We start from the raw sequence: 14,567 nt of genomic DNA, 5'->3' as shown, positions 1-14,567 counted from the left end.
TCCTGAATATCAAAACAAAACATGCAAAATTCAATCTGCAAACTTTAGAACGTATGAAACATCAAAAAGAAGACTGTAAGGGAAATTGATTATGTATTAAAATGCAGCGTATTTTTCTACCTGAGAGGGGTGGGTTACATCAACGAGACATTCTATTACAGCCTGCAACTCTGGCACCACAATACACTGCATTTCACTTCACCTCTCTTTCAATGTATCTGAACACACAACAGTTCATTCCATACATCATACATGTTCTGTAGTGTGTTACGGTCAACTTACATTTATGAATTAACAATTTTTTTCAGGCCCAGGTAGCACAGTAAAAGCAGTACTGATAATCCAACAAAATTTGCACCCCTTAGCCCCCCCCTTCCCTGCTGAAGGAGATTCTCTTCATTTTGATTAGAAATTGGTAAAGAAAAACAAACAGTTCAAATGGGAAAGTCTTGCATTCTGCTCAGACATCTGTGGCAGCATCTGAGTAAATAGATATCCACTTGTGTTATGTCACTGTCGAGGGGAATAGGTGACTCTTGAGGATGCAGTGCCTACATTAACATCGGAGTGATTTTTCCTTCAGTCTAGCTCAAGGTCTGGCCCAGTAGGCTGAACAACCAGTAGTGTTTGTGGGTGTGGGCTCCTGAGTGCATCTTCCAGACTTAGTTCCAGCTGGAAGGAATTCAAATACATGTACTTGGAAACTGTTGTTCAGTGAAATCAAGGCACAGTCAGTGGGGACAAAATCAGGAAATTTCAAAAGCCCCCTCCTGATCTGAGCTAACCCACTATCATGCAAACATCCTGTATAAACTTGCACAAGTGACTTCTATGCCTTTGTTTACCCTCTCTTTAATTCCTGTGTTGTACCTCTCTCTCCTAGCTGTGCTGCAAGGTTTGTTTTGCATCCTGCTTCAACAAAGCACGATGCATCACATATGCTCCGAAAGGGCGGTGAGGACAGACTGAATGTTTTTGAAAAAAAAAAAATAGCCCAATGAAAAAGACACAAAAGAAAATAAATGCCTCTGAGAAATGTTTTTACCTGATTGCATTTATGTATGGCAATGAAAACATTTCATCTATGGCTTCTGTTACATGGGCCATCCTGACTATTTCGGGGGTTCTCTTTTGGCTGACAAACTCACAGATCTCAGTGGCCCTTCGACAGATATCAAGGCAACGCCTTGCATCACCAGACAGTGCTGCTACCTGAAAGTAAACATGACACGTTTTTAGTGATATTTCGTACAAGTTGAGAAAAGAGTTTGGCAAAAGTCAATAGACAAAAAAACCGCACTATGTTACTAAAATCCCAGAGTTTGAACAAGTTATTGATCAAAACCAATGGAAGCAACCCTCCCACACCCCCACCCTGATCTGGTCATCACAAATTCAAGACTGAACTTTTTTCTACAGCCATACAAGTCAGAGGATTAAAAAAAAAAAATTATATTTTAACATATAATTGCTAAGACATTAAACAATGCATACATCTTAATTTGAGAAGCTACTAATCCGTAATGCATTATTTATTTTTGCACAACTGAGTATTAAGACTGGCAACAGAACAGGTACTATCTATTAGGCGAAGGCTTTAAACATCTTAAGAAAATGAATATGGATATTTCCACTGCCACACTAGTTTTTTTTTCCAAGATCATCCAGTGACTCACATTATGCCAAACACTGGAGGAAGCTGACATCTTACCATTATACATTATCACGACTCTTGCTGTCATGCCTCCAGCTCTTGAAATATATTGCTGCCTTCTCAAAGAAGGTGGAAAAAGCAAGGATGCAGCTTTAGCAATGTCTCCTACGAAAATACCCTGTATACCTTACAGAGAGCAGTATATGATCTGCTACTCACACCCCACTTTGTCTCCAGTATACAGATCACGTAACTAGAGACCAAGTCTGACTCCTGTTACAAAATTCCGCCCCCCCTACTCTTTACCAAGTGCAACACAGACAACATACATCTGCCCTGCGCTTACCTTTCTGGAAACCAGCTGAATCGCATCCTCTTCAAAAGCCTTCACGTGGTTCAGTCTGGATGAAATAATTTGCTGCAACTGTTTGTAGGTGTAGGGCTGAAAGGACATTCTGGTGAGGCCCTATAGTAAATAATACAATACAGTGAGAAGCATTTGTAGTGCTTGAAAACTCTCAACTGCTCAAGCATAGCCTGTATAGTTAGTTCTAGTTTCTCTGGTAAGAGCAATCTCTCTCTCACATCCTTCCCTTCCAAGTTATATGCTTTTATCAATTCTTCTACTCCATATTTGTGAAATAAACGTGCAAATCCACAAAACTGTGACTAAGTGAGGACCACTGGTTGGACCTCCCCACCGAAAGGCCTGAGGAGCAAGTGCTGCTGCTATTAGAATTCAAATTTCTCTATCCAAATCAGAGCCACCTAATAGGAAAATATTTTGATTGCAACTGTTTACACATACATGTACACAGTCATGCTACTGACTTCACATAAGCAATCAGCCAAGGATTAAAAATCCTCTTCTGCCTCAAGCTAATAACTGTTTTCAGATGAGGACAATCTATGCTATAGATGGTGCCCTGTCTTTCATATTCTACAGGATGCCCAAGTTTTGCACTTCTAGTGCAAAATTCTCTCTTGTGACTACATGGACTCAGCTGATCTCCAGGCTTAGTGGGTGGGGGAAAGCAATTCACACACTGTGGAACTATATTTGAGTCACAGAAGGATGGAGGCACAGAGCGCTGTTTTTGCAAATCAGTTTTCAGAGCCGTGATAGAGTGATGACCTAAGAAAGATGCACTAAACCCAGGTAGAGTGCATCCAACTTTCAGTCCAAAGGTACCCAACAAAGAAAACTACCAGCTGATGACGGTCAACAGAGAGAAGTAACTAGGTGCCTGGAATGAAACTGGAAAGAGGAAGGGAAACCAGAAGAGAACTCTTCTGAACTCTGGAGTAAGCAGCTTAACCATGAAGCATGGCATTTGATAATCAAGATCGTAATATGTTTAAAAAGACATCTGCATTCTTAATTCATTCTTACAAGAACACAGTGTACTTACATGGCATAACATCTGATTATCAAACTGGCTCCTAGACTTTGTTGAGATTTATGCGTTCATTATTGGCCCTCTGGAGAGGGAATTATAAAAAGCATTGTTTAACCTCTGACATAACCAGTCCTACCCTTCTCCTGAATTACTTTTGATTGCATACAGTATTTAATCTGTTTTAATTTTATAGCATAGCAACAAAACTGCTAGGACATACCAGCCTGCTAGCTACTCTGTTCATCATTATTCTCTCTGGCAAGTCCATGGTGTTAGCAATGGCCAAGATGATTAACTTGGAGTGCTTCTGAGTTGGCCAGTCAAATAAATTGTACATCACATTCTGTTTTCGGGTCCACAGAAGATCAAGCTGCAGAGACAGAAAGAGAAGAATTAGATTGAAAAAGAATGGTCTTGTATTTACAATACCTGATGGAAGTTTGAGAGAGCTATCTCTGTCACAGAGGACTTCTTACACGACTCTGAAAAAGCTGTCTCTGTTGTGTTTCCTTTATCCATCTACTAATAGGACTGCATTTTCTGAATTAGAGCTCTAATCTCTATTGGAAAAGCACAGTCCTACTAGATGCCTGAACAGTATTAATCACAGTAAAGTGATTAAACAGCTGGAGTTTTTAAACACTACTGCGACATTAATACTACATCTAACAAGACAAGATAAAGATTAAAAGACCCCCCATTTGAGAACCTGAATTAGCTTACAGCAAAAAATAAGTGTGCATTTGTTTATTACTGAACATAGCATATTTGAGGAATTTTAAAAAATGGACATGACTTGTATCACTGCAAGTTTTGTCACTGTAAAAGTGGCAGCTTCCAGACAAAACAGAGTTGAATTCTACAGTATTTAGGATTTGACAGAACAACTAATTCCATGACTTGGACTGAAACATAAAACCAACATGAAATCCAAGGCAGAAAACAATATGACAACAGGATACTTGCCCATTTAAATTCAGTTTCCTAATAGCACCAAGAGGAACTATTTGTGTGTCTTCTCTCCTAAGCCTATTCCTTTTAGATCATATACGATATGCTCTAAAGCATGTCTTTTTCCATCCTCCAAAAACTCATTTTTTATGATACTTGAAGAAAAGAGAATGAAGGATTCTTTGTCTCACCTCATCCACTATCAGCACTGTGGTCTTCCTCTTTGGCCCAGGTGTATTGAACAGTTTTGCCAACAGTTCTGCAGCGTGGGTTGCTGTCACCTTCTGACCTGTCAGTAGCTGGACAAGGATTAGACCATGTTGCAGGTTAATCACACCAAAACCCTGGAAATAGGAAGTTAAACCCTATTTGGTTTTAACTTTTTTCTAACAATCAACACCAAGCATCTGGATTTTTGTTCCCCATCCGGGAGGAGTTAAAAAAAGTAGCTCATAAGAGACTCAGGTCTACCAAAAACTATCCATAAAAGAGAACAGAAACAAAAGAAAACATAGCTAGAAATACATGGCACTAGAATTTCCTCCAATTTATCTTGAATACAGATTCATTGAGAAAGCCTGAACACAGTCTCAGGAGGACTCTAAACCTAGGACACCTCAAGGATGTCTCTGAATGCAAAACACCTACTGAAAACCTTATGTCAGTTGACAAGAATAGCCTGACTATTGGACTTCCATTAAAATATTAGTATATCACCAGCAGGATCTAGAACTAAATAATTTATTCAACTCTAAACTAAAATAATCCCTTCAACAAGAACTGCTGCTGCAATAATCTATGTGGCAAAACAGATGAGCTGACTGCACGATGCCTGTTCTCTTGCAGTTCCAAAGACAAACTAAAGCATAACATTTCAGAATTACACTATATATGCTGAATCAATTGTTCAAAGCAGTTCAGGGTCAAGCTGTAAAGTAAAATGGAGCTTGCATTTGAAAATTGTATTTGTCCTCCAACAATCCCTTAAGAACTGACCTGAGCCAGGTCACTGGCTTGAAGTTAGCCTAGACTGACAAAAGTCTTGAGCAGTTACTGCTTAATGCCTATTGGGTGATCTGTTCTCAGAAGGTTATTTCACACCCATATAAACACAAGCACAGTCAGTAGTGCCAGATGAGATGCTGCAGACTAGTTTGTCATGTAAATCTGAAATACACTATTGTTAAGAAAGGCAGGCCCTCTTTAGCTGGATTGCTATGACAGACCATTAACCATTCAGACCCTCTTAGTAATCATTCCACTGCTACACTGACTTCCAGAGTTCTCATCTCTGTAATCTTGTAAACATAAACATGCAGAAAAAGCTATAGAAGGGGAAAATATAAAAAGAATCTGTTTTATAATTTTTTTATTTAAATCTGAGTGGATGTAGTAAATCAGGCTATTTCCCAGCATACTGCCCTTATGCAGCTGAAAGCAAAATAGTTCAAGCAGTTGGCCATGGCCTTAAGTTAATTGTCTTTTAACCTCCTCTAAGATAAAATCATACCGTCTCTGGGAGGAACTGCTTGGAACTATTGACATCTTAAGTGCCTTGAATCCTGTAATACATCAAGGATCTGATAGCAAAGCACAAGATTTCTTCTTCTTTCAAACCAGAGAGTCATTGAAGAGGCTTTACTTACCTCTAGCATCTGCACATAAGCTTGGTGAGGGTCAGTCAGCTTCATGCCGTTAATCTCTACAAACTGGAATGATGGTAGCTCATCATTTTCTGCAGCTTGCTGAAGACAGCGAATTACTTCATGAACAGTTGCAGTTTTACCTGTTCCAGGCACTCCAGAAATGTACATGCACCTACAAAAGGAGAAAACCTTTTCAGCAGCCTGAGCAAAATGGTAACACTCTGAGGATTAATGACCTGGAATTCCTGGGCTCTAAGACCAGCCGTGAATGCTACTCCTCTGTCACTTCAGGCAGTTCTTTATATTTCAGTGACTTTACTTGCAAACTGGAACATAAAACACACTGGAAGATCATGAGGATTTTTATTATTACTGAAACTATTAGCAACCTAAAATACTTTATAAATGTAATTTGCCTCTTTGAAAAAAAAATACTTCCCAGGCATCTAAAATTGACTAGTTATTTCAGTCTTTAATTTGAATCTGTACAGTAAAGGAGCCCACATTATTTCTATGCACAACCCTTCTTAAGGAAGAAAAACACCAGGAAAATTCAACTAGGAACTATAATTCAGCCAAATGGTGATAAATTTTAGATTGTCTGACTGCTGTTATGCCATAGGTAGATGTGATCTTGGTTACAGTCTCACCAACAAACTCACCCTCCTGTGCCATCAATAAGTTTGCTTTCCACAAAGTTATAGATATCCTGGAATTCTTCCTCGCGACAAGGCAGAGATTCTGGGATGGCAGAAACATGCAGCCTTTTGATTAAAAAAAAAGAAAATGAAAATTGAAATAGGAGGTCTAACAGTTGCATTTTCACAGTTCTACCTGAAAGACCTACTGAGGAAAACAAATAGCCAGACTCTCCAACTTTCAAAAATGTGTGCATTTTTTCAAATCTCTCTTTCGTATTTTAAGGTTGAACACCAATGTCAGATATCCCAAAAGAAATAGCCTAGTGTGCTTTTAAGTTTTAAGAAGGCATCTTCATAAACGAACAGCATAAATATGCAGCCATAAGGATCTAGCTGTTGCAATTCAGAAAAAAAATTTAAGTACCAAGGTAGGATAAAACAGGGGAGATAGCTTATAGGAAACTGTGAAAAAAAACCCAACACTTCAGTTCGAAAGATACAGTCAATCCTGAATGCAATTTTCCCCCCACTGTGAAGATCTACAAGGATACCTGTAAAGCTTTTTCACACACTAGGAGGAAAAATATATTGTACCTTTACAATCTAAAGCCAACAAGAGAGGATCTTTGTTTTTCTCATCTTGCACAGAATAAAGACAGATACCTAGTTCTGAAGAACTTTGCAAGGACTGGTTACAATAATTTGAAACTGTAAAAGTAGTATTGTAAATACTACTAGTATTTGTAAATCTAGTATTATATGAAAATTCACTAATGCTCTTCTGGCATCAAAACACAGTGCGTTTTTACAAAATTTATTCAATATGGTAAAGATGACATTTCCCTGTTTCAGCACAGCCTACTGCTCTGCATATCTGACGCAAAAAGATTATTTCCTCGCTTGAGCACACATTACCTTAATCTGGCTTCTTCTAGTATACTTGCTGGTTTCTGTACTTCGTGGTTGCGCCTGGGAATTTCAGGTATTGCATTCCGGGGTGTCTTGGGTGTTCCTGGTAAAGGCTGCAAAGAAGAGTTACAACCCCAAACAGATTTTCTATGTACAACAATTTCTACTGGACACTGATCATTCATACAAGTTTCCTATACATAACTTCTGCACAAAGACTGCCTGGGGATGCCAGAGTACAAGATGAAAAGAGGAACAAGAGAAACAAGCCTCATGGTCTTTTCTTCCTAAGGCCTTTTCTTTCCTAAGAAACTGGAAAGCAGGTGGTGACAGAGGCAATTAGACCTCTTAACCATCTGAAGAATTAAATTGATAATGCTTTTCTGAAGTGATCTGGTTCTTAAGAAACAGCAAACAACTAGAAATGGATCTATCTGAACTTCACTGTTGGACATTTTATTCTTCTTTGCCGAGCACAAAGTTGGTCTTAAGGCTTTCTGATATAGATATATATATATATAGACTGCACTCAATAAAGACTATACAGAAATAGAACTAAAGCGTCTCAGTGTGCAGCTTACAATAAAAGTAAAAACGATTCATCAGTTTGTTCGGCTCCAGCACAATGCAACATCTTCCCTATTTAGGCTAGAGTTTTCTGACCAACATGGTCACAACATTCACAATATGCAAGTGTTTTATACATTTGCATAACCTACTCATATTAAAGATCATATGAATAAAGATGTTTCATTAAAAGGTAAGAGGTTCAGATATTTAACTTGGGCACACAGGCACCAAGCATTCAAATAATTGTCTCAGAAACAATAAAAACAGCGCTTTTATATGGAGCCTTACCGTTTTCTTCAGGGTCTTAGCAGGAGTGTGAACTGAAGACTTCCTTGAAGATTTTGGGGTGCTGAATATTCTGCTTGATTTAGTTTTCTTTTCTGGTGTACAGACCACATCATTATCCTCTTCCTCACTACTTGAAGAGTAAGAGCTGTCTGAGCTAGACAGAAAAGCCTCTTCCTCATCCAACTCTAGTCTATTTAATATGCTATGAGAAACAGAAATGACATGAGTTTTAAAAAAACCATACAATTCTACACACTACAGAGTATCATTTGTACATTTTCAGATTTTTCTGTAGTTAATCGTAATCAGCAAGCCAACATATTTTCCACTTGAGCTGTTAATTTTCAATGGCTATTTAACAGACTGGTTTAAAGGAAGTCAGTGTTCTGATGAACACCACAAGTTGGCTTTATGTTTCTGAACGTAAGACAGTTTTCATTCACGCTACAATTAAGCTGTGCTTCTAGACCCATCTGCATTTCAATATTAAACTAGACAAACTCTCAAGGCTTCAAGCTATCAATAGCAATCTGAATAAGATATCATGGATGCAAAGGTTTACCTGATTTGCTCTGCAATGCGAGTGCTTGTTTTCTGTGCACATATTCTACGAGAACGAGGGGTCAATACAATGCTCTGACTACCCAGCTCCTGATGTCCAATTAAACTGAAAGTAAAGAACACAAATCTATTTGTATTTCCTCTGGGCCATCACACCTGTAAAGATGGAGAGAAGGCCTTTCAAACTTCAGGATCAATTATTATGGCTGTCAATCCAGCACGAATTCTTGTTTACACTTATTTACAGATTGGCTATATAGCACGGACACCAGCAGCACCATCTCCCCTCTCTTGCACTCACGTCAATGTATCTTCGCCAAAAAAAACCCACAGAATATTTACTATAGTTCATTCATGGTCTGCACTATTTTTATAGTAAATCAGCATCACACCACTTTGTTTCCTGATGCACCCTCAGCTGGCAACAGCAGTTTATTTCACATTGACTGACAGCTGCTGCACATTAACAGCCTTCCCTCACTTCCCAGTTAGACACACATACAGGGTGAGGAGCCCTGAATAGATGTTGATATGGCTGAATTAGCAGCCAAATTATTTTGCAAATATACTGCTAAACTGGAGGGACAGGGGCTCAAAACAGTAGTGTTTTTTGTTTGGTTGTGGGTTCATGTTGTTGTTTGTGGTTTTTTGGGTTTAAGAGAAATAAAACAAATATGATTCTCTGGACACCTCTTTGATTTGCCCTTGGGAGCAGATTTTTCTATTTGTGTTTTGAGACTCTTTGGCTGTCTTCTTAGGCACTTCTTCATCCCTGCCACTGAAACACTTCACTGTTAATACCACTTTCCTATTAGTTCAAAAGACACAATGAGATGGATTACTCTATTTGTAGACAATTCTCAGATTTTTATTTTTTTTTTAGATCTATAAAAAGCACTGAAATGCTGTCATCTTATCAATGAAAAGTAAACAATTTTTTGCTATACAGTAAGTGATAAAAGTGGGGTGCAGATCCACCAAGTCTTGCATCTACACCTTTACTCTTTGAAAGGAGGAACATGACTGATTGTTGGCTTCTTGCAACGTTTTATACAAGAAAGTCTGATCCATTCTCCTCCTTTCCCAGCTTAATGCCATTTTTTAAAGTCTGTGCGAAGGTGTACTTAATTATTCTTTTTGAGTTTTGATTTATTTTCTACATAAAAATTAACATGCAAGTATATATACAATTATAATGATAACCCTCATGAGGCCAATCACATCCCTTTCTACAGTTCAGTGTATATCAAGTTGTCACAGGTAAGGCACATTTGAGCCTGTATGACATATATACAGTGACTGCAGGGAAACAGATTTTTATCCATGCTAATGAGTGCAAACCATAACGATCAATATGGCAGCAATTCTCTCAGCTACCTCAACAGGCAAAACGTGGTACACCCAAGCGACTTCCCCTGCTTTTCTCTCCAGGAGTCTTTCATAAATGTGCTTTAAGAGACTAACACACAAACAGAAATCCCATACAAAAATAATTCTAAAAATATATACTTACAATATAGTGTCATCTTTCATATTAAGATTCTTGGCTTTCTCACTGGAGTCTTTGACCTTACTATAGGGGGATAATCGTATTGTATTGCTAAACTTCTGACAGTCCTCTGCAATATCAAACTTTAACTTATTATTGGTGCAAGGTATTTTTGGCGGTGATCCTAAAATGCCAGTAAATTTCACTTTTCTTTTAGTAGGTGATGGGTCTAATGGTGCTACAGCATCACAGTCATCATCCAGAAGTTCCAAAGCTTCACATCCCAGGATCCTGCGTTTAGGAGATTTTGTGGGACCTAGGAATCAAGAGCAAAATGAACTTTTGTCAGGCTTTAATATGGCTGGTTTGGTTAACTTTCAGAAGACATGGTACAACTGGCTCAGTGACTGTCATTGAAATGAAAGGGGATGGCATTACGCTCCAGGAACAAGGAACTAATCATACACAGAAGGCACACACTTCCTCTAAGATGACAAAATAGATTACCAACTGATTTTTTCAGTTTTGTAACCCACCTCCATCACTTACAACTTTACTCAGGCTCCAGTTTGAAAATATGGCATGTTTGTAGGATCAAATGTGCTTATTCAACCAGCCCGATGTGAACATTCTAGTGCACCGTCAGTGAGATGTTCTGAGGTCGAGTGAGGCAAGTGAGGCTGATTGGTAGTATTTCAGCCAACAAGCACTTTCAACATAGACTTACCAGTTACAAATAAAACATTTGCAACAGCAATTGGATATGAGCAGTACAGTTGCTTGAAATAACAGACATACGACAAACAACTGATGTGCCCAGAAGGCTCGGGCTAACCCCAAAACCTGAATAAAGCAGCTAAAAATACTGATGTTGAATATTACCATTGTTTGAACTACCCAAAATGAAGAGGCACAAAAAGTACATTCAAAACTACCGAATGGACAGAGTCTTGCCATATACGTACTGTTTAACTGTAACTTCTTCCTTGCTGTTGGAGTTTTGATGCCATTAGCCACTCTTTGTGAATGTCTCTCCTTAGCAAGGGATGACTTGGAAGCAGAATGTTTTGATTCTATTTCCATCTCAACATTTTTTGGTTTTGTGGCACTCCGAGCAACTCTCTCCATCTCTTTTTTCGGGGGAGAAATGATGTCCAAAGGAATAAATGAGTTTGAAGAGTTCGGGATGCCACCTCCTTTCTTATTAGCTTCTTTCAGCTTAGAGAATGTGCCAGGGGACAAAGCCTTAAAGCATTTCCCATCCCAAGACTGTTTCACGTAGAAAGTTCGTTCCTTGTTTAAAGAAACAGGTAGGTCCTCCCCTAGATGTAGTGGGATGACCTGTAAAAGCAGAAAATACCAAAACACACATACCTTAACATTTACTGTTAATTTAACATTCTATTATTTTCTATTCACAGATCTTATTATTGGAGCTCATGCAATCCTTCATTATACAGAGCAACACCTTCAACCTACATTTACACTAGTGTAATTTTATTGCACTACAGGACTCCCATCACATTACTTCCTTCCACACAAACCTCTACATAAGCTCTCTGCCAACAACCAAAGTCATTTCGGGATGGAAGAAAGACAGACTATCAGCAGTTTTCAGCTACCCTATCCTATGTTAGCTGCATTAGCAAATATACATCACACATCTGGTTTGGGAGGGAATAAAGTAGCTGCACTGTTCTATTATGCTTTTCAAATAGTTTGTTTCTTTCTTCCTTCTATGTGTAGAGGGGCTGCAGTACATACCATGGTGCTTTTAATAATGGTCTCCGCAGCTATATCAGTGTCATAGCCAAGAACCTGATCAAAAAACACCTCTTGAGGAGGAACCTCTCTTTTAAGCAGTTTCCGTTTATTATGAGGTATTTCTGTAATATGAGAGAACCACTGCACAACTGCACGTTTCTGCTGAGCACCTGTAACAATGGAAAAAAAAGTCCGTGAACATTAAGAATTTTCATCTATCACAAATAGTTATTACCAGACCTCAATGACTAACTGAAATGCCATCAAGGCTAGAAATCCTCCCTGGACACAGGTGAGAAAGCATCTGATAAGAGATTACAATTCCCATTTTCTAAGCTAAATTAAAATGTTTGAGTTGAGACTTTTAAGGACTAAGATAACACCTACATAGGGTCTCAATCACAAAATGCCTGCAGACCAGCTGATCTCCCAGTTCACTACCACAAATGAAGAGGTCTCTTATTTGCATAAATGTGACCAGACCCCACTAACTGAAAGCAGCAACATAAAAGGAGAAGTGAGAAATTTCAGAACAGTATTTGTAATTTCAATGTTATTTTAGAAATAATTTAGAAACATACTCATTAGCTGCCTAACAAACCAGAGAATCCTGCTGTTGAAATGTCTAGAAAAAAGTCTGAATAAAAAACCATGAACAGAGTCAGTGTGGAGAGAGCTAAAAAACATTTGGAACATATTACAACTGCATATTAAGTTACTCTCTACGTTTTAAGGGGTTCATTTCTGAATGAAAACAAAGCCACATACCTTTAACTGATTTGTCAAGGACGTATAATGAAAGTAAAAATCTTGTTTTCAAGGAAGTTTCACTCATTTAATTCCAGCATGAAAAGAATACTCAGTTACATTACAATAAATGGGTATTAGTAAATAAATGAACTGGAGTAATATGTATTTATGCTTTTTAAAAGTAAAGAATTTTAAAAAATCTCAAAACATTATGATGCCCCAAAACAAACAACAAAAGCTACTCAAAGAAATCAGACATAGCTAATGGGTACTTTCTAATTCAGACTCGATATAGTCTTTGTAACACTCTATTTCCATGATTTATCTTTTAATATCTACCTTTATCTATAAATGAGTAGTTCTACAAGGGCAAGAAGTAATGAGCCCTATTTATTCAGCCTTGTACCTTATTGCTAAATTCCCTGATGGCTAAAAAGATGCACGTTCCAGGGCTGCAGTGCTCTTGCTCCATTTGGATTCTCCAATCTCCAAGTAAAGCGTGAACTCACACTGTCTTCCTCAAGAATCATTTCTTTTAAATTAGACAAATAAGCAAAAGGGCTGTAAAAATTTAATGTCTTTAAGCTCTCTGTTTATCTATCAAATTTAGTTTAAATTAGCCCCAAATAGTTAGGGAGCACGTGAATACAGATGCAGGGATTACCAAAGCCTAATTTTCTTCATAAATTAGGCCAGTGGTATGGAGTTTATGGGCTAAATACATCCCCATGAAAGAGGTATCTTAAAAATTTACCTCCTCTCTGAGAAATCTTAAAATGCTTTAATTTCCCTTACCATCTTCATATAAATCCAGGAGTTGTGCCACAAAAGGTTGATCTGCATTCTCCCCTTCTACTAAAATAAAGTCGCCAAGTTGTATACACATTTCTGTTCTGCTTCTTTCTGATTTAATAAGGATTCCCCTGGAAAGTGATGCACACATGCAGATTAGCAGGATTTCATATTCTTTATAACTCAGATATCATTAAAGCTAACGGCCTGTCAATCTTACAGCTAGTTATGCTCCCTCTTGCAAGGCCTACAGTTGAGTTTCCTGATTAAAAGCTTTCACATATATTTCAAATAGACAGTTAACGCTTATTCACATTTAAATGTTTTTGTTTATACATTATACAGTCTATAATTCAAGAACTTTTTGACAGCATTTTTGTTATATACATACAGCGCCATTACACAATGCTCAAAACCTTACTCATATTCTCCCTGACTGCCACATTAACCTAAACAACAGCAGAAAGGTAAAGAAACCTTCACTGCTTAAGTTTCCCTGAGCAAGCCAGAAATAAATGCTATTTACTTGTACTGGAAAATCCTCAGTTTTCTGTCCAAGCTCATGGGTCTTCCATACCAGGAGTAGGTAATTCTGCTTTGCTGCCGCGTGTTCATGATTCCTAAGGAAAAGCTAAAACAAATAAACAATTATTATTTTTTTTTAAATTATGTTTAAAAAAATAAACCCAGGATGCCCAGACCCACAGAAACGCCATCCACTCCTTCAGCGTGTGCGAGGAACGCAGCCAGCATGGGCTGGTTCAGAGAAGCCGACCTGCCCGTGCCCCAGACGCCTCTCCTCCCAGGGAGGAGGGGAAAGGGAAGCTGTCGAGCAGCGGATTGTCCTTCAATTCCTTTTTTTTTTTCCACGTCCAGCGCCTGCATATGAGCACTGGGACTGCGATAGCTCAGCGGGTATACTCAGGGTGCCCTTGGAAAATGTTGTTTTAGGAGCTCAGAACTGACCTGTGCAACAACTAGGTTTTTTTGTTTTGTTTTGATTTGTTTTTTGGGGGGTTTTTTGGGTTTTTTTTTTTTTTGGTGTTTTTTTTTTCCCCCTAAATAAGAATTTTCCCTCTGGAAACACGCCGCAGGGCTCAGGAAAACGCCAGGCACCCCCCCCAAAGTGCTGTTCCCCCCTCATCCGCCCCA

At 38.4% G+C, this 14,567-nt stretch overlaps 1 protein-coding gene across 1 annotated transcript in view; it reads right to left on the bottom strand.

Moving 5' to 3' along the window:
• Positions 1-14,030, bottom strand: part of ORC1 (origin recognition complex, subunit 1) — a 15,598-nt gene extending 1,568 nt beyond the window's left edge. Inside the window, exons 1-14 of the mRNA XM_010082465.1 lie at positions 13,942-14,030; positions 13,419-13,546; positions 11,874-12,043; positions 11,075-11,450; positions 10,134-10,425; positions 8,622-8,726; positions 8,060-8,261; positions 7,208-7,314; positions 6,314-6,415; positions 5,652-5,823; positions 4,197-4,304; positions 3,275-3,424; positions 2,001-2,120; positions 1,045-1,212 (exon numbers count right to left, since the gene is read on the bottom strand). Of these exons, the coding sequence (XP_010080767.1) occupies positions 1,045-1,212; positions 2,001-2,120; positions 3,275-3,424; positions 4,197-4,304; positions 5,652-5,823; positions 6,314-6,415; positions 7,208-7,314; positions 8,060-8,261; positions 8,622-8,726; positions 10,134-10,425; positions 11,075-11,450; positions 11,874-12,043; positions 13,419-13,546; positions 13,942-14,030 (2,289 nt within the window). The remainder of the gene's footprint in view (positions 1-1,044; positions 1,213-2,000; positions 2,121-3,274; positions 3,425-4,196; positions 4,305-5,651; positions 5,824-6,313; positions 6,416-7,207; positions 7,315-8,059; positions 8,262-8,621; positions 8,727-10,133; positions 10,426-11,074; positions 11,451-11,873; positions 12,044-13,418; positions 13,547-13,941) is intronic.
• Between the last annotated feature and the right edge of the window lie 537 nt (positions 14,031-14,567).

Source organism: Pterocles gutturalis, unplaced genomic scaffold, assembly GCF_000699245.1.
Source record: "Pterocles gutturalis isolate BGI_N339 unplaced genomic scaffold, ASM69924v1 scaffold34094, whole genome shotgun sequence".
NCBI classification, from domain to species: Eukaryota; Metazoa; Chordata; class Aves; order Pterocliformes; family Pteroclidae; genus Pterocles; species Pterocles gutturalis.
This window is presented reverse-complemented; position numbering and strand designations above follow the sequence as displayed.